At 46.0% G+C, this 23,261-nt stretch overlaps 1 protein-coding gene across 1 annotated transcript in view; it reads right to left on the bottom strand.

Moving 5' to 3' along the window:
* Positions 1-23,261, bottom strand: part of DRC11 (dynein regulatory complex subunit 11) — a 78,362-nt gene that overhangs the window by 16,046 nt on the left and 39,055 nt on the right. The window contains exons 7-12 of the mRNA XM_075607347.1: positions 7,292-7,376; positions 5,664-5,792; positions 3,907-3,982; positions 2,736-2,842; positions 2,037-2,120; positions 1,616-1,680 (exon numbers count right to left, since the gene is read on the bottom strand). Of these exons, the coding sequence (XP_075463462.1) occupies positions 1,616-1,680; positions 2,037-2,120; positions 2,736-2,842; positions 3,907-3,982; positions 5,664-5,792; positions 7,292-7,376 (546 nt within the window). The remainder of the gene's footprint in view (positions 1-1,615; positions 1,681-2,036; positions 2,121-2,735; positions 2,843-3,906; positions 3,983-5,663; positions 5,793-7,291; positions 7,377-23,261) is intronic.

Here is a 23,261-nt window from a genome sequence, read left to right as displayed (position 1 = left end):
CTGCCCTCACCTGTCTGGGGTCAGGTCTGTCTTATAGTGTAAGAGTGCTGCCCTCACCTGTCTGGGGTCAGGTCTGTCTTATAGTGTAAGAGTGCTGCCCTCACCTGTCTGGGGACAGGTCTGTCCTATAGTGTAAGAGTGCGCCCCTCACCTGTCTGGGATCAGGTCTGTCTTATAGTGTAAGAGTGCTGCCCTCACCTGTCTGATGTCAGGTCTGTCTTATAGTGTAAGAGTGCTGCCCTCACCTGTCTGAGGTCAAGTCTGTCTTATAGTGTAAGAGTGCTGCCCTCACCTGTCTGGGGACAGGTCTGTCCTATAGTGTAAGAGTGCGCCCCTCACCTGTCTGGGATCAGGTCTGTCTTATAGTGTAAGAGTGCTGCCCTCACCTGTCTGGGGTCAGGTCTGTCTTATAGTGTAAGAGTGCTGCCCTCACCTGTCTGAGGTCAGGTCTGTCTTATAGTGTAAGAGTGCTGCCCTCACCTGTCTGGGATCAGGTCTGTCTTATAGTGTAAGAGTGCTGCCCTCACCTGTCTGGGGTCAGGTCTGTCCTATAGTGTAAGAGTGCTGCCCCTCACCTGTCTGGGGTCAGATCTGTCTTATAGTGTAAGAGTGCTGCCCCTCACCTGTCTGGGGTCAGGTCTGTCTTATAGTGTAAGAGTGCTGCCCCTCACCTGTCTGGGATCAGGTCTGTCTTATAGTGTAAGAGTGCTGCCCCTCACCTGTCTGGGGTCAGGTCTGTCTTATAGTGTAAGAGTGCGCCCCTCACCTGTCTGGGGTCAGGTCTGTCTTATAGTGTAAGAGTGCTGCCCTCACCTGTCTGGGGTCAGGTCTGTCTTATAGTGTAAGAGTGCTGCCCTCACCTGTCTGGGATCAGGTCTGTCTTATAGTGTAAGAGTGCGCCCCTCACCTGTCTGGGGTCAGGTCTGTCTTATAGTGTAAGAGTGCGCCCCTCACCTGTCTGGGGTCAGGTCTGTCTTATAGTGTAAGAGTGCTGCCCTCACCTGTCTGGGATCAGGTCTGTCTTATAGTGTAAGAGTGCTGCCCTCACCTGTCTGGGATCAGGTCTGTCTTATAGTGTAAGAGTGCTGCCCTCACCTGTCTGGGGACAGGTCTGTCTTACAGTGTAAGAGTGCTGCCCCTCACCTGTCTGGGGTCAGGTCTGTCTTATATTGTAAGAGTGCTGCCCCTCACCTGTCTGGGGTCAGGTCTGTCCTATAGTGTAAGAGTGCTGCCCTCACCTGTCTGGGGACAGGTCTGTCTTATAGTGTAAGAGTGCTGCCCTCACCTGTCTGGGGACAGGTCTGTCTTATAGTGTAAGAGTGCGCCCCTCACCTGTCTGGGGTCAGGTCTGTCCTATAGTGTAAGAGTGCTGCCCTCACCTGTCTGGGGACAGGTCTGTCTTACAGTGTAAGAGTGCTGCCCTCACCTGTCTGGGGTCAGGTCTGTCCTATAGTGTAAGAGTGCTGCCCTCACCTGTCTGGGGACAGGTCTGTCTTATAGTGTAAGAGTGCTGCCCTCACCTGTCTGGGGACAGGTCTGTCTTATAGTGTAAGAGTGCGCCCCTCACCTGTCTGGGGGACAGGTCTGTCCTATAGTGTAAGAGTGCTGCCCTCACCTGTCTGGGGTGAGATCTTTCTCCTTCTTTTTCCGCTTCCCGCTCTTTTTCCCTTTCTTTTTTTTCTGAAATCAGAGATTTGTTTTAAAATGTTTTGTTCGTGCTATCTTCTGCTTATAATCAGTTTCCCCAAAAAAAAACCCCACATAAAAACTGTATGTGCAACTAAATGTATTTTCCTCTCAAGGAGGAAAAGAAGTCTGGGCAGATTCTTATAGAGATTAGCATGGCTTTTCTATATTGTAATCTTCCCAAGTCAATATCGAGAGCTCACTCCAGTTCCACTGCTGTAACACACGGGTTCCTGCTATTTACATGTGGCAGAGAGAGACACTTTGATATGTCATGACTCTTTGATAAATGTTTCACAAGAATTTGCAGAACAACATTTTAAAGGATTCCCAAAAAGGGTCTCACTCACCTTCCCCCCTTTCTTCTTCTTGTTCTTCTCCCTGTCCACCGCCAGCTTGAGATTCTGCAGCTCCTGTCTCATCAATTCGTCCACCTGCAGAAAGGAGCAGAGCTCAGGGTGGGGGGCACTGTTTTTTATCTATGGGTCTCACTGACCCCCAACTGATCTATTAACGAATGACACACATGAAGTATACCTGTACATGTATCCCACGCATGACGTGCTACACACCTGTAGGGATATCCCCCATGTGACGCACACTCACCTGTACAGATATAGCCCTATGGAGTAGCCCCAAGCAGTGCTATTCCATAAAAACACTTAACAGCGCCAAGTAAATATGGGCCGTAGTCCTATGTGTACAGGCCCAGTGCCATGTGACACACACACACACACACACACCAAGGTACTAATGTATGTGACACAAACACACATATACAGGTACAGTCCAATATGACACACACCTATACAGGTACAGTCCTGTGACTGATACACACCTGTACAGGTACAGTCCAATGTGACACATACAGTACACACCTGTACAGGTACAACTGCATGTGACAGGCACACCTGTTCTAGTACAGCCCGTCCCATCTGACACATACATAACTGTACAGGTACAATCCTGTGACACACACACACTTGTGCAGGGACAGTTCTGTGACACATACACACACCTTTACATGTATAGTCCCATGAGACACACACCTGTACTCTGACTTCCGCCCCCACATCCTTCCTCTTCTCCTCTTTGATGAGTTCAGCATCATGTCTCTGATGAAAGTTTCCAGACTCATTCCGGTGCTGCCAGACATCTGGGGGGGGGGTGGGGGAGGGGGGAGGAAGGAGAGGGCGAGGGAGTGACAAGAAAGTGAGGGAGAGACAGAGGGTAGGAAGGAAGAGAGAGGAGAGGGTGAGGGAGAGAAGAGAGTGCGGGAGAGAGGAAGTAAGAGAAAGAGACAGGAGTGGGAAGGGTGATAAGAAAGTGAGGGAGAGAGAGGAGAGGGTGAGAGAGAGAAGAGTGAGGGAGAGACAGGAGTTTAAGGAAGAGAGAGGAGAGGGTGAGGGAGAGAAGAGAGTGAGAGAGAGAGGAAGTAAGAGAAAGACAGGAGTGGGAAGGGTGATAAGAAAGTGAGGGAGAGACAGAGGAGAGGGTGAGGGAGAGAAGAGAGTGCGGGAGAGAGGAAGTAAGAGAAAGAGACAGGAGTGGGAAGGGTGAGAAGAGAGTGAAGGTAGTAGCATGGGCAATAAAAAAAAGGTGTGGGACAGCGAGAAGATGGCAAGAAAGAGTGGAAGAGAGAGAAAGGGACGAAGGAGAGAGGTAAGAGAGTGAGAGGGGGGTAAGGGGGGAGAGATAGGAGAGAAGAAGACATTGATGAAGAGAGACTGACAAGGTTGAGAGAGTATAGATGTATGGCATCCATCAAATGTCAGGCCTGGTATCTGCATCTTCCTGGGCTGTGCTGCCCGTGAAGGTCACAGCTCCGATTAAACCATCATTAGAACACACGCTCAGATCATTACACAGGCTTGCTTTAGAAGGCACAGTTTAATAGACTTCCAAGTGAATGAGCTTGGAGTAGTGGTAGAGAAGGTGGTTTTGCAGTGTCTGTGGTGTGCCGGCTGACAGGAATCTGGAAAGCAGGGTAATAATACCTGGCAGGTCCTGAGTCTATTACCAAATCCTTACAGGGACAGGGTTGAGGGTGTGGGGCCGGGGACCTCCTGGGGGTATAAACTGATGCTTCCCTCTCTCTGCTGTACCCTCCATCTATTCCCCAGAAAAAGAGCTTCTGGAACAAGTGCACCCCAAAATCACCAACCCCCTGTTATCTCAGCACTGTCTCCACCCTGACACCTCGGGCTTTTCTGTACTCACCTTGGTACGTCTGGTTTCCCGACGTTATGTCGGGCAGGAACTTGCTGGGGTTCATTATCCAGCCCTCTTCTTTCTCCTGTGATGAAAGATGATAGCGGTAATGTGCCCCGCCCTAACTACACCCTGACTGACCTTCAGCCCAGTGCTACCATGTATCCGACTTCATATCACAGAACACACAGGGCAATTGTGAAGAGGCCAGACACGCCTTCCTGAGTCGCCATGTAAAAACATAGTGCTGGGAACACCCTGCTTGGTGGAGGGGTCGGGAGGGTCACTTTTGCCTGTTCCTTTAAATAAACGGATAAATAACAAGAGCACACAAACCACAGTAATGACAGGAAGGTCCCAGCAGGGCTCCCTATGTGTGCTTGCTTTGGGTGACAGGGCAAAGGGGGCCAGCAGTCAGACTTTTAGCAGACATCCTATGGGTTTTGGGTCTCATCAAAATAAGACCCACTCAGTATAACTTCACGTTGTAGCATGTTAATTATATGGGGGAAGTTGTGCTGCTTTGTAAAGTACGAGCAAGTTCGGAGGTCTGAATGTTCTCGTTGTCAATTAGGACCCTACTTTGTGCTTCTTCAGCAGTACATTTTTTTTAATGGGTCAGTAGGCTAATGATTGTGACGTTCCACCCGGAATTGGAGCAGCCCAGGAGCCGAGGGGTTAAACAGAACACACGCCCCTTACATTTCACTACCATTGTTTGGAAAATCACTTGCACGAGTGGGAGAAAGTGAGCGGCAACAAACCCCTAATAAGAATTCTTTATTAATCCTCGCCCTTTGAGGGGGCCGCGTGGAGCCGCAGGTCTGTTATTTCTGGGGCCGGGGTAGAGGGGCGGTTCATGTGGGGACTACAGTTACATGCTGATTAAATGCATATTTCCAGAGATTAGCATCAAGTGGTAACCGCATCTTTCCTCGCTGACCTGCAGAGCCCACCCGCTCCTCCTGGCGCTCTGGCTGCGTTTCCTCTCGCCTCCCATGAGCCAGCGTTCTCTCAGTAGCTAACTTGTGTCATTCAGCAGCAGAGATAGAGACACACATTCTGTCTGCTTCCCCTTCAGCTACGAGCTCGATCTCTCGCCTTCCAAAGAAGACCTTTGAGGGGCTTCGGCTTTCACTAAGCTAACTTTGATAAGGGATATATCAACATTCCCCGCAACCCTAAACAACGTGTAGTTAAGACCCACTTGTCTGATTTTTGGTGCTGCGCCCCAGCTTTCAGCAAGAGACCTATCCAAAAATCTCTGGACTTCTTTCTTTTACTTTCATCCTAGAAACGCATATCCGAAGGGCTGATGTTGATAGCCAAACCCTTGTCAATAAACTCACACACACACACACACTATTCATTGTGTCAACCATCCTTCTAGACCAGGGGTGGCCAACTCCTGTCCTCAAGGTCGACCAACAGGTCAGGTTTTAAGGATATCCCTTCTTCAGCAGTGACTAAGCCACTGATTGAGCCTCCTGTGCTGAAGCAGGGATATCCCTAGTACCTGGTCTATTGGTGGCCCTTGAGGACTGGAGCTGGCCACCCCTGTTATAGACTATAAGCTTCTTGGGGCAAGGACCAGGTCTAAGGTGGTGTAAACGTTTGAGAGTAATAAGTGAGAAACTGGGTGATCTGGTTTGACAAAACAGGGAGCAGAAACATGGTGCACTGTGTAAAATCAGACTATCCCTTGCACTTATCCGCAGAGCTCATGTCACTTCAGGGGAACACTCCTCCCTGTCCCTTCTATTCACCTCTTCCTTTCCTTTTCCCTTCTTCCCTTTGGGCTTCTCTTTCTTCCCCTTCTTCCCTTTCTCCTTCTTCCCTTTCTCCTTCTTTTTCTTCTCCTTCGCTTCTTCTCTGGCAGCAAGTTCTGCAACTACCTGGAGAGATGGAGGGAAAGTTTGGTCACCAGAGAAAAGAGTCTAAAAGAGGTGACAGGCTGAGAGGAGGAAGCTAACCACTGGGACACGTGGAGGCCCGTCCACCAATTATGACAGGAATCTCAAGGTTGGGATTGGTCGAGTGATCTCACTGAATGGGTTACAAGCCGAGTACAACTGTGTATTCATAAAGGGTGTGTGAAGTTGGGTATCACAATACCACAACAATATCCCCAACTCTAAGATGAGTTTGATAAACAGCGTGGCAATTGGGTTTGAGTGAATGTAAGATTGTAAGATCTGTAATTTAATGGACAGGTGCCTACTGAAGCTTGAGACTCTCCTGGTTGTATACCTAATGTTGGGTGACCTTTCCGACTCCAGCTTATCACGGACAGGCTCAGACAGTCCTACGTTTATATCTAATGTAGGGTGACATCTTGGCTCCAGATTATCAGGGACAGGCTCAGACAGTCCCGGATCTTATCTATATCATCTTTCCTGATTTAATGCTCCCATTTTACTTTTGGTTGTCATCTTGGTTTTTTAATCTCTCTTAGAATACAGTCAAGTAACATCTTTAAATATATATATAATAGTAGATTGTGGCTATTTTGTACGAGGTTGTGGGGAGAGAATCACAGTTAGTCTGTAAAATGCTGGGCGCAGTGATTCACTATGTTACCATTATTCTCCTGCGCAAGGTGGAAGACACAATGACAGCAGGATATAGTCAGAGATAATAATAATTATTATAATTATGTTGGTATAGATAAGTATTTGGGAACTCAGTAGTGTTTTCATTGTTTTGGAAAGCTCACCTATAATAACATCTGCATACATATTTCACATTGAAGCAATAAACATATCCCCCCAACCTGCAAAGAATCTGTGTCCTAAATATAATCGGATGGTTAGAAGTGAGCTGGGATTTCAGTGTGGACCCTTTACAAGGCAGCAGACTCACCAGGAGCAGACAGGACCGTGGATGTAAAAGGCACCTCTCTCCTGTGCTCTGAGATCCCGTGTCATGTGCAAACATTCAATACTTATTATCACTCCAGGGATCAGAGGGGGGAGCGCGAGTACAAAGTCATGGTAGGAGCTGGGCAGTAATGTGCATGGGGGGAGCTGCACTGGGGCGGGGAATTAGGATCCGATTCCATTCAGTTGGAGATCCAGTGACAGGAATAAAATCGCAGAAGGGCAGCGGCTTTTATTGTGCAAAGATACAAAGCGGCAGCTGGGATAAAGTAGAGGGAGAAAGAGGTCAGTTCTCCTCCACGGAAGCTTTAAAAATGACTTCCCCCCACAGCGCTGCTTATAGGGGCGCAACATACAGCAATGTTGTGACCCGTGATTGAAGAGTCCTGGGGGTGGGAAGGGGGTCTGAGCATGGCTACTTTTTATTTAAAAATGTCCCATTCCTAGACACTGTGTGACACAGGTGGCGTCTCTTGTCACATGTACATTTCTGACTCCAACATGAGGTTCGGTACCTGCTCCGGAGTCTTCTGAGCAAAGATAACAGTGGATCCGCCGTCCTCTTCATCAGGGAAATCAGGAAATTTGCCTGCGGCGTGTCTGAGAAAAAGACACACATGTGTTAAGGTGCAGACCCAGGGAACACATCCCAGATCCTGTCCAGGGGGAAACATTGTATAATAATATAACTGCACTACACTTCTCTGCCCTTCATAAATTGTATCTCTACACTAGTAGTGTTCAAGCTTTTTTTGGTTAAGGAATTTATATTATGAAATTCTGCAGAACCCCAACCCTCTCTAATAGCGCGTCTGAGATCAGATGCATTGTAAGGAACCCCAACCCTCTCTTATAGCGCGTCTGAGATCAGATGCATTGTAAGGAACCCCAACCCTCTCTAATAGCGCGTCTGAGATCAGATGCATTGTAAGGAACCCCAACCCTCTCTAATAGCGCGTCTAAGATCAGATACATTGTAATGAATCCCAACCCTCTCTAATAGCGCATCTGAGATCAGATGCATTGTAAGGAACCCCAACCCTCTCTAATAGCGTGTCTGAGATCAGATGCATTGTAAGGAACCCCAACCCTCTCTTATAGCGCATCTGAGATCAGATGTATTGTAAGGAACCCCAACCCTCTCTAATAGCGCGTCTGAGATCAGATGCATTATAAGGAACCCCAACCCTCTCTAACAGCGCGTCTGAGATCAGATGCATTGTAACGAACCTCGACCCTCTCTAATAGCGCGTCTGAGATCAGATGCATTGTAAGGAACCCCAACCCTCTCTAATAGCGCGTATGAGATAAGATGCATTGTTGGGAAACCCCAACCCTCTCTAATAGCGTGTCTGAGATCAGGTGCATTGTAAGGACCCCCAACCCTCTCTAACAGCGCGTCTGAGATCAGATGCATTGTGAGGAACCCCAACCCTCTCTAATAGCGCGTCTGAGATCAAATGCATTGTAAATTCTTCTCTATTTGGTACAATTTTCAAATGACCTGAAAATTGCAGGGAACCCTTTAGTGATGCCTGCTGAACCGCTATTGAAAAACACTGCTCTACACCTTCCTGTGTGGAGCCATCGCAGTAGCATGAAAATCCCAATACACACTGTACATCTCACACTCACTAAACACTTCCCTGTTCAGTGCACTGAATTGCTGAATGCTCTGATACTGTATGTTTTGCAGTTGTTACTGTGCTTTTCCCATCATACCATTAGATTGTAAGCTGTCTGGGGTAGGAATTTCGTTTTTTCTTTATATCTGCATTGTACATGTAATTCCCTGTATTTTAAAATGTTTCTGCTGCAAGTCACTGCACACATGTTAAGCACGATATAAAAAAAAAAGGGTATTTGCAAAAACCGAGATGAGCCCAACCTTTAATATACGGTGTAATGTAGATTATCGGTTTTCAGTGTGTGTTTTATGGAACATGCAGTTTCATAGAAAGTTCTACCAGGGGGTTCCCGAAAAAAAACAAAGAAGATTTCTTTATTGAACTTATTATAATATAAATAAATATATATATATATATATTCAATTTAGAATATGTAAATGCCACTGGACCGGACATATCGCAAGAAGAAATGACCATAGCTGGACAAAGATGGTACTCGACTGGATTCCAAGAGAGATTAAAAGACCAAGATGACAACCAAAAGTAAGGTGGGGGGATGAAATCAGAAATTTGTTCTCACGGAAGTGCTGAGATGGTATCCTACTAATTATATTGGCTTGCAGTACCTATAACAGCTGAAACCAACAGCAATATGATAGACTGATATGAATAATGCAAACAAGGTTATAAAAAAACAACAAGATAATGGCTATGAGGGTATGGGCAGCAGTAGGCAATATGTAAATTGAGGCAGATATATATATATATATATATATATATATATATATATATATATATAAAATATAATTTTAATTAAAACAAATTGAACCTAAATGACTAGAGCTTTTCTGTAGTAATGAGATGTGTGGTTTCTAAAGCTCTGTGCACATTATCACATGAAGGACTCTCTTGTTGGTTCATTAAAGGGTATCGCAGTTTGCAGGAATGTTACCAGGATCAGTACAGTAGGTACATGCCCCATTATTCCACACTGCAAAGAAAAATTATTTTATGTAATGACCTCTAAATATGTGTTATATCAATGCTACTGAATGATTTATGATGTGGGGAGATGCTACAGAAAACAATGCTGTATTATGGTGCCGGCGTCGCTGCGTGCATGCGGCAAGCACTCTTGCTGTATTTTCTTACCCCGTGCCTGCGCGCCTACAGGCAGAGAGGCGCCTACAGGCAGAGAGGCCAAGTTTTGAAAATACAACGCATTTTGTAGTTTCAGGCAGCTGCCGCGTGACATCAGCGCACGTGAGCTGGTTCAGCCAGCTTCGTGACGCATCCGCCAAGCGTCTACGATCTCCTGCAGCCAAGTTCACAAACCACTTGGGCTGCAGGAGTGAGTGCGGTGGCGCTCTCGGTCTCACGCGCCCGCGAAGGGACCGTAATCCCTGCCGAAGAGAAGCTGCAATACCTGCATTTCGCAATTCTTGCTTTAATAAACACTTCGAGAAGAAGTAGATGAGATCTTTCCATGTCTCCCACCGAGCCCTTTGTTGTCCGAAACGTGGCATCTCCAGGTGCTTTTCCAAACTAAATCTGGCAAGATTTCATCTACTTCTTCCCCGAGTGTTTAATGAAGCAAGAATTGCAGGTGTTGCAGCTTTGCTGCTGAGCTTGCACCTTTAATTAGTCTTATTAAATCATTGTGAAGTTTTACACTTGTTCTTGGGTTTTCTATTTCGTGCATAGAGAAATACAGATGAGTTTCCATGGTTTAGATGAAACTGTGCATATCTTGGCAGCTCCTTTCAGCCCAGCTATGCACAATGTAATGATTCCATGATATGATAACCCGCACCAACAAATATAAGGTGGATGACAAAAGCTAGAAGGTAGAATGAGCTTTGCGAGCATATAATGGCCCATATTTACTAAACAGTGATTTGCCATAATACAGCCTAATTCAAGTGAATAGGCAGCAAGGTGTCTTCAGATGCTGAAAAGTGTCTTATGGCAAAACGCTGCTTATTTTCAGAAAACAACGTTTTCTTACGCAGAAAACAAAACAAAGGGTTATTGTGTCATTTTAAACTCAAATCGGCTTTAAAAAAAAAATCAAATACGGTGGTTGCTCTGCTGAGTTTGCATTTAGGAAACTGGTGAACAGTATTTAATGCAAATTCAAAGTGAAAGATAAATAGAAGAAGGATTAAAACACTGAATATTTCATGCAATTACATTGTAACACTTAGTACTTTGAAGTGCATGTTTAAGAGACCCACAAGATATATTATGATCTTTTTTTTCTTCTTCTTCCTGAAAGAACAAATTGGCCGTTTTCTCTGCTCTCTGGTTTCAGGAGTTTAGTTACCAGTCAGCAGTATCACCTTGAGGGTCTTTAGGCTTTCAAGGTAATCGTATCTCCGCTTTCAAGTATATGACTGAAATTACCCTGACAGCTACAGATTTATAGCAAAATAGGCAATGAGTACGGAGCAGCGTTTCCTAACTCCAGTCCTCAAGTATACCCAACAGGTCAAGTTTTCGAGTTATATACTTGCTTCAGCACAGGTGGCTCAATTAGTGGCTCAGTCGAAGAGGACTGGAGTTGTGAAACACTGGTATAGAAGGAGTCCACTGGGAGAGTATCCATTCACTTAGACTCTCCTATAATTGATCTCTGTTGAGTCCCTCAGAAGCATGTCTCAACTCTCTGAATTCTGCAGCTGTTTTATTGACTAAGACTCGTCTACAAACCAGGAGATTAAAGATCATGAGAATGTGTTCGTAAAATGTGATTGTAAGCTCTTCAGAGGACTGAGTTGTTCTGGTATTGTAGCACCTCACTCGTTTTGGGTTAGATGAGCCTCAGCTCACTACTCCGGCAATGAGATGAGTGAGTGACCTATAGCATCTCATCGGGCAATGCTATGACTGATTGGGTAGAAGCATCTGAGAACTGAGGCACTGGCACTCATGGGTGGGCTGCAGGATCTCACTCAGCTGAGCTCATACCAGCAGACTTGTTACAATCTAGTCATCAGGAGGTGAAAGGGTCTTCCATGATGGATCACCTTGTTGTGACTGCTGAAGCATCCATGGCAGGGAACCTTTATTAATGGTGGGACCTGACCCAACTGGAGTGTGGAGGCTGCAGGGATCAGAGTGGATGCAATATCTTTTTTTTATTTTATTTTTTCTATTCCACTGGAGCCTCTTTATTAATGGCAGGGCCTGACATAACATGGCCCGATGATCTGCTGCAGCCCATCTGCTTTTCAGGGAAGTGAAAGCTAAAAGGACAAAGGGAGCTTCATTATTTATCTTCTCTCCTATCAACACCTCCATACTGAGCCAGCCCTGACATTCCTCTCCCACAGATCTCTTATCAATCAGCTGTTTCAAGTGCCTTGTACTCCATGTCTACCTGACAAAAGGATCCACTGCTGTTTATTTTTCATTCCTGTAGCCTTTTTATGCTTTATATGTATATAACTTAGAGATTGTATTTACATAGTTAGACAGTGAATAAAAATACCACTTGTGAGCACATTCACATGTCTCAGACAAGTCTGCAAACCTGCATTTCACCATTATCCCCTAGCAAACAATGTTTCCACTGCCGCTAGGGATTCTGGGAAATGACATGCAAATGAGCACACAGTGTCACCGTTTGGAGCCCAATGAGGTTATGCATTACGCAGCTTTTCAGCACAGCCTGGGTTAAAGAAGTGCATAGCCAATAAACCAACTAGACACAAACACTGCTGGTATAAAATAATCCCTAACCTGAAGTATTTACAGCCTAGTGCAAAGTCCCCAAAACGTATGTATATTCTGCACAGATTCGGTATCAGCCACCTGAACAGCAAACACCTTGGAACACTGCAGACTAAGGATTATGCGCATGTCAATTAGCATAAGAAGTCACAGTTACCATCCAAATCCCTACATAGGCTTTCTCTTGATGCAGGTCCCAGCTTCTACACGTGGACAGACAAAATAAAAAAATTTAAGCGTTCAGTTCATCATAATACAGTGCAGGAGTGGCCTATTAGTAAAGGCACGGACTGGGAATGGGTGAACCATTTTTAAATCCCAAGGAATTGTGACCTCAGTGAAATCACTGTATCTCTCTCCATCTATCTATCTATCTATCTGCCCCAGGTACCAAAAATATATATCGTTTTTCAGCTCTTTAGGGTCAGATTCAGCGTTGTGTAAGTTGATATTGTCATATTACAGAAGTAAACTATCAGATGGTGGTAAAGGTGAGGAGGGATATGCGAAAATATGTGAGCAGGTCAGTTATAAGAGCCTCTTTATTGACAAGGATTTGTAAACACGCACCTCTGTCTGCATTACCTGGGAGAGAATATAAACCCAGACATCTCGACAAATTCTGTTATAATAATCAAGGTATCACTTTCTATTGAACTACTAACTTATATTTCACACAATTTACCACTTGGACCAACACGGCTGCCACAGTGTAATTCAGGGATTGTATTCCAGAACCCTGCGATCCACAGATACACTCAAGTTCGGGTTAAGGCAGCATTGGTTTCTCCAGGTAATGGAAAGCGCCAACAGAACCGTGTGCAGACGTCCTGTCCATTATGGAAAGAGAGAGGAGGAGACGGAGCCTCACTCAATACACTGAATGTTGGGGGAATAACAAGAGGATGAAGACAGAAGTATTTTATAATCACGGTGTTCCCTGGAGGATTCCATACGGCTGATTGCATGCAGGAAGTGAGAGGCTCTTGATACAGACCCTTTGCGCCACCTCCCACCCATCCTAATGGCGTCTTGATTTATGGTGGTTGGCTTTCTTACATCCCCGTCTTGCACGGAGATTTATCCCCTGTCTGGTTTGGAGGTCTGCCTTTCTTTTCTTGGGATTAGAAACCTGCTCCGGGGTAAATAAACCATGGGAAGATCATGAGACGTGTAACCAGTTTCTGCTTGGGTTGCATGCAAAGCTCCATCACCAATTGCAGCTCCCTTCACCCCTTCTGCGCCAGATGAAACTGCCCTGCATAACACCGCTCTCTGAGGTTAGAAACCAGCCAAACTGAAGTGCTAGAACAAGAGGTCGTGATCTGAAGCCGGAAGGGACGGTCATTTGGGGGGGAGATGGGTGTAGAAGTTCTTGTTACTGAGAAGGCGCATGGAACAGCCGCCAGGCAGAGGTGGTTGGGAAAATATACATCAAAGAAACAGGATAAACCTTCAGAGAGAGAGAAAAAACACAGGCGATTAAGGAGTCTGCGGCTTCGTGGTGGGGAGTGAAAGCGGCAGCTTGGGTGGGCCACGCAGGCCTTTATTTGCGGTGACTTTCCATGTTTCTGACTCCTCTTGTACGGAGAGGATTAAAGCACTGGTTCCACTTGGCAAGTTATACTGAAAACGCAATAGTGTGAAAGCGCTCACCCAGATAACCCCTTCTGTGCAGCGTTTCAGTGATCCCACTTAAGAGAAGTCGGAAAAAAAAAACGTACGCTTCAACCCCAGGTGCAGCTCCCTGCAAAATCCAATGCTCGGATAATGCCCCCTCCCTCCTATGGTTAACTGAAAGGAAAACATCCTCCTGGATTAATGGGACTTCATGCCACGTCTGGGGGATTTCCTCCCCCCCCCCCCCCCCCCACAACTTCATTTTTTACTTCGCTGTTCATTAAACTGGCACCTGTAGCAGCCTCCCTTCCTGCCCTCCTGCAGCTCTGCAGAGGAGGGGCTTCACTCCTACAGTGCTATGTGCTGCAAATACCCCTGTCTGTCCTGTGGATGTCTGGGGGACAGAAATAACCTGACATCCTGCAGATCTATTGTATACAAAGGTGCAAATCCATGCTCCCCATAACTCAAATATTCTGCTTAAGCGGCCTCTTACCCCGCCATCTTATGCTTGTCAAGGGATTGTTTTGCTTCTATTTAAATGCTGCAACGCCCCAGATATATCTGTGTTTTTAGATTACCCAGTATGATGCATACATTGGCGGCAAGTTCCTCTTCATTCGACGGTTTCATGTTTTTAATAGAGATGTGCGACACAATCGCACAGATGAGAATGAGAAAAATTGGCAGGATTTGGTCATTCGTCACCTGTGAATATTAGGGGGGGACTTGGGGGGGGGGGGGGTGCCATGTGTTACTCTCACAGCTAGAGTTTTAAGATTCATACAAACATTTGCAGGAATTTATGGGTTGAAAAAAGCTGCTAAAGGTTACTTAAATAAATAAGGCAAGAAAGCTTTTGCAACTTTGTTTTAAAGCAGCCTGTATTCTATATGGTTTACCTCTCAATAAATCAGTTCTGTAGTATTAGTTAATACGGTCTACATTTTTTATAACTCCTAATGCAATTTTTAATGATTTTTAATGATCATCCTTTGGTTGCTATAGCAACCATTTAGAAAGTCAAATCCATTTCCTCTTTTGAAACAGCCTCTCACACACACCTTTTTGAGATCTGCTTTTTGGCAACAAAGTATCACAAACAGATCTGTTGCTGTGTTCCAAACAGCAGCCTGTATTACTCTGGAAGCTGTAAGAATAATGTGTTGCAGCACATTCATGTAATATATCAGCGGCAGCATTTCACAGACTGCAGCACAAAGTTAGGGGGAATGTAGTATTTATTGCTGCTTAAAGCTGCGTTTATAGTACTGGCTACAGCGACGTTGCGCAGCACTGTAGCAAGTACGTGAAGTCCGTCGTGGGTGACCAAAGTGGGCGTGACCACGACGGCTGACGTCACGCGGTCGCGATCACTGGAAGTCAAAGGATTTTACTTCATCAGCGATCAGCGAGGGACGTCAGCGGCACGTGAGCGGTTCAACCAATGAGGGCGAACTACTCACTGCCACGCCTCATCCACGCCCCCAATCGCCCTCTCCTGTCTTCTGCACCAGAGTGCAGGAAACACTATAGGGACGGCGACAGCTGACGTCATGCGCTCGCGGCACCGTAGCCCTTACTATAAACACATATGGCCCCAGTCAGTGCACGCGCACGTTGGAGCGCATAGCGGTGCGTCCACCTGTTTCTCAAGTGATCAGTGGACTTCTGAATGCTTGCAACGGGATGGAGCGTGGCGGGGGCGTGGCCATGACGTCACGCGGCTGGTTCGCCCTCATTGGCTGAACTGCCACCGTGACGGAGCCATCGCTCGACCGCCGCACCAAAAAAAAACATAGTTCTCGTCTTTGGCATTGTGGTCGCGCCATCGCGCTTTGAGCAGGCGCGCACACGGACGGACTGACTGGGGCCGGCTCCATAGAGGGCCGTCTCTTATTCGCGCCGCGCACGCCATCGCGGTCACTGGGAACGAGGCCGTAAACATTCACACAAACATTTGACCAAGGTCTGAATATTTTTAATTAAATATGCGCAAACCTTCACAAACCGGGATCAAATGATATGATTATTGTCAGGAAAGGATAAGAAACAGTGCACTGACTAGTTATGGTAGTGTTTTGGTGTTCAGGCCTAGTATGGTGGTTCACAAGCCACAATAATAAGCTCTACAGTTGCCAAAAGATAGTGGAATTGGTTATGTACATCCTATTACCAATATTACCTATTACCAACAACACCAATGCCGCTTTAGTATCATCCTCAAAGCATCCATGGTCATATTGGATTCTTGAACACAACCTCCATTCTCACTCTTTCCATTGGCCATTTTTTTTTTTAAATATGGTGCCGGCAATTTACAATGTTCAAAAAGCATTAGCAGACTGCACTCTGGGGACTTGTTTATCTGCCACGGGGGCTTTGGAAAATGGTTATAGAAATATCAGGATGACGATGTACAAATGGGAACTTCACTGGACTTATCCAAAGTACATTTTATTTATTCAATATCAACTATTTGGCCCTCACACTGACCTTCCTCAAGACAATCAGCAAAAGACTGACCACTCCAAAGACGTTGAAACGATAAGAGTTGAAATTGCAGGCAATGTCCATAAAAGTTGAGAGGCACTTCTTACAAAAGATTGCAATCTCCATGGTTCCAGGGACAGGCAGATAACCGGAGATTCATTGTCATGATCACCAGATCACTCGTCCACTATACCAATAGCAGGCTGTTAGAGCATCTGTTGTTGTTAGGGAGGCAGGACTTTTACAAAGTGCCCCCAAGCAGTGAATGGGGTTGAACACATTTTACACAATTATGAATGCGACTCTGCCCAACTTCCGTTCTGTAAAGCTTTGCACATTTCGGCTGTGCCAAAGGCGTATGGAACATACATTCCACCAGCATATTAGGGCTAGGATGACGGGGAACGAGGCTGTCTAGTTTTCTTTAGAGCAACAAGAAATGTGCAGAGGTGACATGTATTAGAAGGTTCACCAGAGCAACGCGGGAACACTGTTAAATAACCCTGAGGGTTGGGGGTCCATTGGCCCTTTGCACGTTACACTCGCACTATAATTCTGATTTATCCCTAAGTATGAAAAACACAGGAACCTAGGAGTTTCCGGCTGGTCCCCAAGAAGGCTATCCAGACCTGTTCATTAGTGTCAACAAGTCTATTCATCTTGATGCACAGAAGCTGCCTGATAGCCCCCCTCCACCTACAAATCCAGTATCACCCCATAAAGGGCATTAAATCCAGATGTCCCCGACTGAGTCTGTTTTGGAATGTAAAAGGGTTCTTGCATGTCCCCCTCCCAACTGTCTGGCACAAGGAGATTTAAAGATTTTTATGCAACGTGCTGATCTCAAAGAAAGGTTTTGAAATATAAAGCCTTGCAAGTATTGGCAAAACCATACAATGAATGGCCAGAAGGATTTAGAAAGGATTTTAAAGGATTAAATCCTGAAGAATAAATCTGTTCTGAAGGATATGGGTGTGGTGCAAAGAGGAATTGTATTTATAAGACGACTTCGAGACTCGCATGTAAAAGCAGACTTTCTATTTAGCATTAATTCTAATAGCAAGAATGCGCTGGGCTTCTATTCAAAAGCAAAACTAAATAGTTCTCTCTTCAATAAAGTAAGACGTCTGCCCTCTCACTAGAATCCCTAGCCAGCAGGATACAGGGAGACGCAAACATTTTGGGGCTAAAAATAGGAAAATATGAAGATTAAATTTGCGTATTAGAAGACGATGTGATATCCACATTAGCAAAACCATTCAACACACTACCCAATTTGTCAAACACCCTTGAAAATGTTGAGTCAGTTTCGGGGTTCAACAATAACAAAATCGCAAGCCCTCGACGCTAACCTCCCTCCAGAAGTCATTACACTAACGTGCATTAACTTTAACTAAAAATGGCAAAAAGAAGCAATTACTTCCCTGGGAGTTAAAATAACTAGGAACTATAACTTACTATACCAGGCTAACTATCCACACATGTTCAAATCCTTGAAAGAGGACCTAAAAACATGGTCGAAGTTACTCAATTTCATGGGGAGGAAAAATGTATTCAATTACAGTGACCTTCCTTCCAAAAACCTTCTACCTGTTTAGAGCCCTCCCAGTTATGGCTAAACAGCAGGAACTTGAGGACCTGCAAAAACAAGCTATGAAACGTATATGGAGCAAGATGAAACCAAGAATGAGGAGGGGTGTTCTTCTGCATAGGGCAGAGGGGGGACTGGCAGTACCAAGTTTCCTAGAATATTTTAGGGCAGCACAAATAGCCCAAGTGGTCCCATGGCATACCCCACCCTATACGGTACGATGGGTTGATATCGAAAACTATTTCATTAATCCACTAACTTTAGAGGTCGTAAAGTGGATCCACAAGAAATTAAGAATCCCCACCACCTGCCTTTCCCTTAAAATCTGGGATGCTACAGACAGACATCCCAGGGGTAAGTGTCACAGCAATCTTCCAATGATAGCAACAAATGCGTTCTCCTTTAAGGGCAGCGAGACAAGACAACACATAGCGACGGACAAATAGGTGGACACTGGACGACGGTCCCGAGCACACATAAGGGAGAAACATGGCGGACTCAGGATAAAACAATAGGAAAGAGATCCCACAGAAACCCAAGACGGATCCAAGGAAGCCTCAGCGGATGACTCCGTCCCTCTCACAACTACGCTCTAAGTCCTCCTCCACACCCCCCCAGCTCCCCTCCCCCCCAGGTCCTATGTCATGTATGTCTGGTGTGTCGTGTCTTCTGTGTTAGGTAGCTCCCCATGTTTGTCTTGTTTACTATAATGTCCCGCGTTCCAGTAAGGGAGATAAAGAAGGAAAAAAAAAAAATTTGGTGTACTATACAATGGGTTGTGATATTATGTATGCTTGAAAACACCAATAAAAATTGAAGTTGAAAAGAAAAAAAAAAAAATCTGGGATGCTATAGGAGGGAAAAATGGTTAACACAAACGAACAATACCATGATCCCCCTTTTTACTGATCCCATGCTCAAACCTTGAAAGAAGAGTAACAATTTTAAATGGTGGATAGGTAACGGAATCACCAGAACTAGAGACATGATTAGGGATGGTGCGGTTAAAACATTGAACTTTCCTAGAGTCCCAAGACATTCCGAAGGCAGAACTCTTTCGATTTATTGAAATCAAGTACTTTATACAGAGTAAATATTATAAAGGGTTTCCTGTTTCCAGTACCTACCTGGAACGGTATGCAAAAACAACCCACACGCGAAGGGCCTGATATCTACTATATATCAGGACCTGATCCCAGAGGGAAAAGGGACTGAGGAGTTCCATATCAGAAAGTAGGAGGCTGATTTAGGTGAGCCAGGGGACCCTGAGAAGTGGATGGACATTTTGGAGGCCACATCGTCGGTCAACATGAATACTATAATCAAGGAGAACAATTATAAAGTACTGTACAGTTGGTACCTGACCCAGGCCAAACTGAATAAAATATATGGGCATGTATCTCCCCTCTGCTTCAGAGAGTGTGGTCAGGATGCCACGTTCCTGCACACCTGGTGGACATGCCCACGGATGAAAAAACTATGGAAGCAGATTTTTCCCCTGCTAAACAGGGTTCTGTGAATCTCACAGACCCCGGACACATGGGCGGCTTTACGGAACAGCCCAATCCCAGATATATACCCAATAGAGAACGGAAACTTTCTCTCCATATCCTGGCGGCCACTAGAGGCGAGATCGCAGCCTCATGGGAAAAAAAACAGCCCTTAGCCTTCAGATGGTAATCAATAGAGTTTGGCCAATCTTATGCTATGAAAAAATGACAGCATTACCCAACGACTCAGTGGAGAGGTTCATGGTAGTTTGGGACCCGTGGTTGAATGCGATGGGAGCATCAGGGATAGACGCAAGACTATGAACACTATAGCCAATTGGAAAAGGAGATACACAGATGTGATATCAGATATTTACTGTGGCTATACGATAGGTGTAAAATGAAACATGTACCTTCCCCCCTTCGATTCCCCTCTCTTTTTTGTACTCCCAACCCCCTTTTTTACTTTCTGTACCCCCTATTTGATGACAAAAAAAAAAAAGTCTGAGACCACTGATACTGGGAATGGATGAGATTATCTTTCAATGAGCGAGACTCACTTCAAACAAGGGGAAGACTTTCCAATGGGTGAGACTCAATAATAACATTACAGTGAAACTGCCTTCTCATCAGTAACACTGCTTTACAGTGAGTGACACTGCCATCGATGTTAAATGGAGATGGCTCTGCAATGAGTGAGAACATTTTACAATTAATTGCTTTCCAATAAATGAAATTACTTCCAATGAGTGAGACTGTCCTTCAATGAGTGAGACTGTCCTTCAATGAGTGAGACTGTCCTTCAATGAGTGAGACCGTCCTTCAATGAGTGAGACCGTCCTTCAATGAGTCAGACTGCCCTTCAATGAGTCAGACTGCCCTTCAATGAGTCAGACTGCCCTTCAATGAGTGAGACTTCCCTTCAATGGGAGAAACTGCACTCCAATGGGCGAGACTGCCCTCCAATGAGCGAGACTGCCCTCCAATGAGCGAGACTGCCCTCCAATGAGCGAGACTGCCCTCCAATGAGCGAGACTGCCCTCCAATGAGCGAGACTGCCCTCCAATGAGCGAGACTGCCCTTCAATGAGCGAGACTGCCCTTCAATGAGTGAGACTGCCCTTCAATGAGTGAAACTGCCCTCCAATGAGTGAGACTGCCCTTCAGCAAATGAGTCTGCCCTTCAGCGAGTGAGTCTGCCCTTCAATGAGTGAGACTGCCCTCCAATGAGTGAGACTGCCCTTCAGATGGTGAGACTGCCCTTCAGATGGTGAGACTGCCCTTCAGCGAGTGAGACTGCCCTTCAGCGAGTGAGACTGCCCTTCAGCGAGTGAGACTGCCCTTCAGCGAGTGAGACTGCCCTTCAGCGAGTGAGACTGCCCTTCAGCGAGTGAGACTGCCCTTCAGATGGTGAGACTGCCCTTCAGCGAGTGAGACTGCCCTTCAGATGGTGAGACTGCCCTTCAGCGAGTGAGACTGCCTTCCAGTGACTGACACATGGTAGGTCCATAAGACGTTGGAAGGATGAAAATAAATCTTGACATGCTTTCATTAACCTCAGTAACTGGGACAGGACCAGACGTTAATTACATTTTAACTGTTTTTTTTCCCATAGATATGGGGTATTTGATCTTGAATTCTCCCTCCTTCCTCCCAGTAAATATTCATGTGCAGGAATTGAATAAACAGATTTGAGTGGCACCTCATTAGAAGGGGAAGGCTCTCTGCTCGGCCAGAGTCATTCATTAGATCTCTTCTCTCCCCAGTCGGGACATGCATTATTCATACATTAGCCGTTTCCGTTTATAGAAACATGTCAGGAATTCTGTCTCTTTTGTCCTGTGGTTCATGTTTTCTTTTGCCTGACTACCTATGTAAAAGCTCCTTGCCGTATGGCCAGTGCCAGTGTAACTCCTGTGTGCCTTCATTCATTAACCCCTTCACTGGCAGACGCACCAGTAATACTTTGCAGAATGTGTGTTCATATACATGCGGTGCAATGCATACGTGTAACCTTTACTGACATTTGTACCCGTATTAGAAGCAGCGTGCACCTGTAACACGCAAAGCAGTGCATAGCCATAACGGGAACATGCAGAGCAGTATGTACCTGAGAGATGTAGAGCGTAACTGGAACATGCAAAGCAGTACGTACCTGGAACATGCAGAGCTGCGCATAACTGGAACACGCACAGTAGCGCATACCTGGAACACGTACAGCAACACATACCTGGAACACGCACAGCAACACATACCTGGAACACGTACAGCAACACATACCTGGAACACGCACAGCAACACATACCTGGAACACGCACAGCAACACATACCTGGAACGCGCACAGCAGCGCATACTGTACCTGGAACACAGACAGCAGCGCATACCTGTCTGCTTAGCAGAGAAGATACTTTAGATCAGGAGTGGCCAACTCCAGTCCTCAAGAGCCACCAACCGGTCAGGTTTTAACGATTCCCCCGCTTCAGCACTGGAGGCTCAATCTGTGGCTCAGTGGTTGACTGAGCCACCTGTGCTGAAGTGGGAATATCCTTAAAACCTGACCCGTTGGTGGCCCTTGAGGGCTGGAGTTGGCCACTCCTGAATTACAGTATAAAGTGTCTTATTAGCTCCATTATCACCTGGGAATGAGCCATGGGAATTGCCAGGACAGTCTGCCTCAGTTCACCCATGCAATGCCAGGAGGCCCACAATGCATTGCATCAATTGCCGGCACTGTATGGGGTTGCACTGCATCATTTCATAGCTGCCCGCTGAAGTGGTTTGTAGGAAAGATTTCCCTTGGTGGTTGTATGCACCTACACTGGACCCCCAGCACCTATACTGGACCCCCAGACTGTAACAAGTGAGCAGGATCTCGTGCGCTCCACAAGAGCCTGGGCTGGTGGATTGTAAATCAGAATAACATGCTGTAGGGACGCAGGCCAAACTGAGATTTATGAAAAGTGGGAACATACTTCCCTAAAACCCCCATCCATCTTCGTTAACTTTTTCTCTGCGGAAGAGTCCAGAAACATCGTGCAGTGCAGAGTGCACCACACAATGCCACCTGCACCCATATGCAGAGCCATGTGCATGTCTTTAATACAGAGTGATGCTTCCAGACGCCATCCCAGGCCAGGGGTGCCAGCTCCAGTCCTCAAGGGCTACCAACAGGTCAGGTTTTCAAGATATCCCTGCTTCAGCACAGGTGGCTGAATCAGTGGCTCAGTCTTTGACTGAGACACCTGTGCTGAAGCAGGGATATCCTGAAAACCTGACCTGTTGGTGGCCCTTGAGGATTGGCATTGGCCACCCCCGCCTCATGCTGTCCCCACATTGTGCAGAGTCTCCTGGCCAGTGAATGGTGACACATTTGATGCACTCCTTGGGGGGAGGGAGGGGGTTTGTTCTGAGAACAAACATACAACATGCACGCAGACTGAGACACTAAGCTACAGAGACAGCCATGTAACGGGACACACCAAAACAGAACAGAAGTATGCTTGCAAACCGCACGCCCCACCCACCCACACACAGCCCCCCTCATACTTGTACTTATACGGAATTCATCATTGCACAAGCGACAGCGACATTCTTATAGACACTTGGGTGGCCAATGGTGTTGCCAGGATTAAATTGAATTACAAATCGTTGTGAGCACATAAACCAAACAGAGCACACCCCATCGCTAGATTCCAACACCCTCATATTTCATCCCAAACACAGAACTCTCTGGCTGGCAGTTTTTATCGATACACTAAATCATTCCCCCTCTCCCCTGTCAGGACAGCTCTTCAGAACGTTCCCTTTCTCACCCTTCCATGGGAAGGAACACGGTACAATGTAGGGCCTTAGCCAAGAAAGTGCAATAGCTGTGATCTGGCGCTAACGCACGGAAAGTCCTACTCCAGTCAATAGAACTTTCCGCGCG

The sequence above is a fragment of the Ascaphus truei genome, chromosome 7, assembly GCF_040206685.1.
Source record: "Ascaphus truei isolate aAscTru1 chromosome 7, aAscTru1.hap1, whole genome shotgun sequence".
NCBI classification, from domain to species: Eukaryota; Metazoa; Chordata; class Amphibia; order Anura; family Ascaphidae; genus Ascaphus; species Ascaphus truei.
Note: the sequence above shows the minus strand (reverse complement) of the source record. Positions and strands in the feature narration are given on the sequence as shown.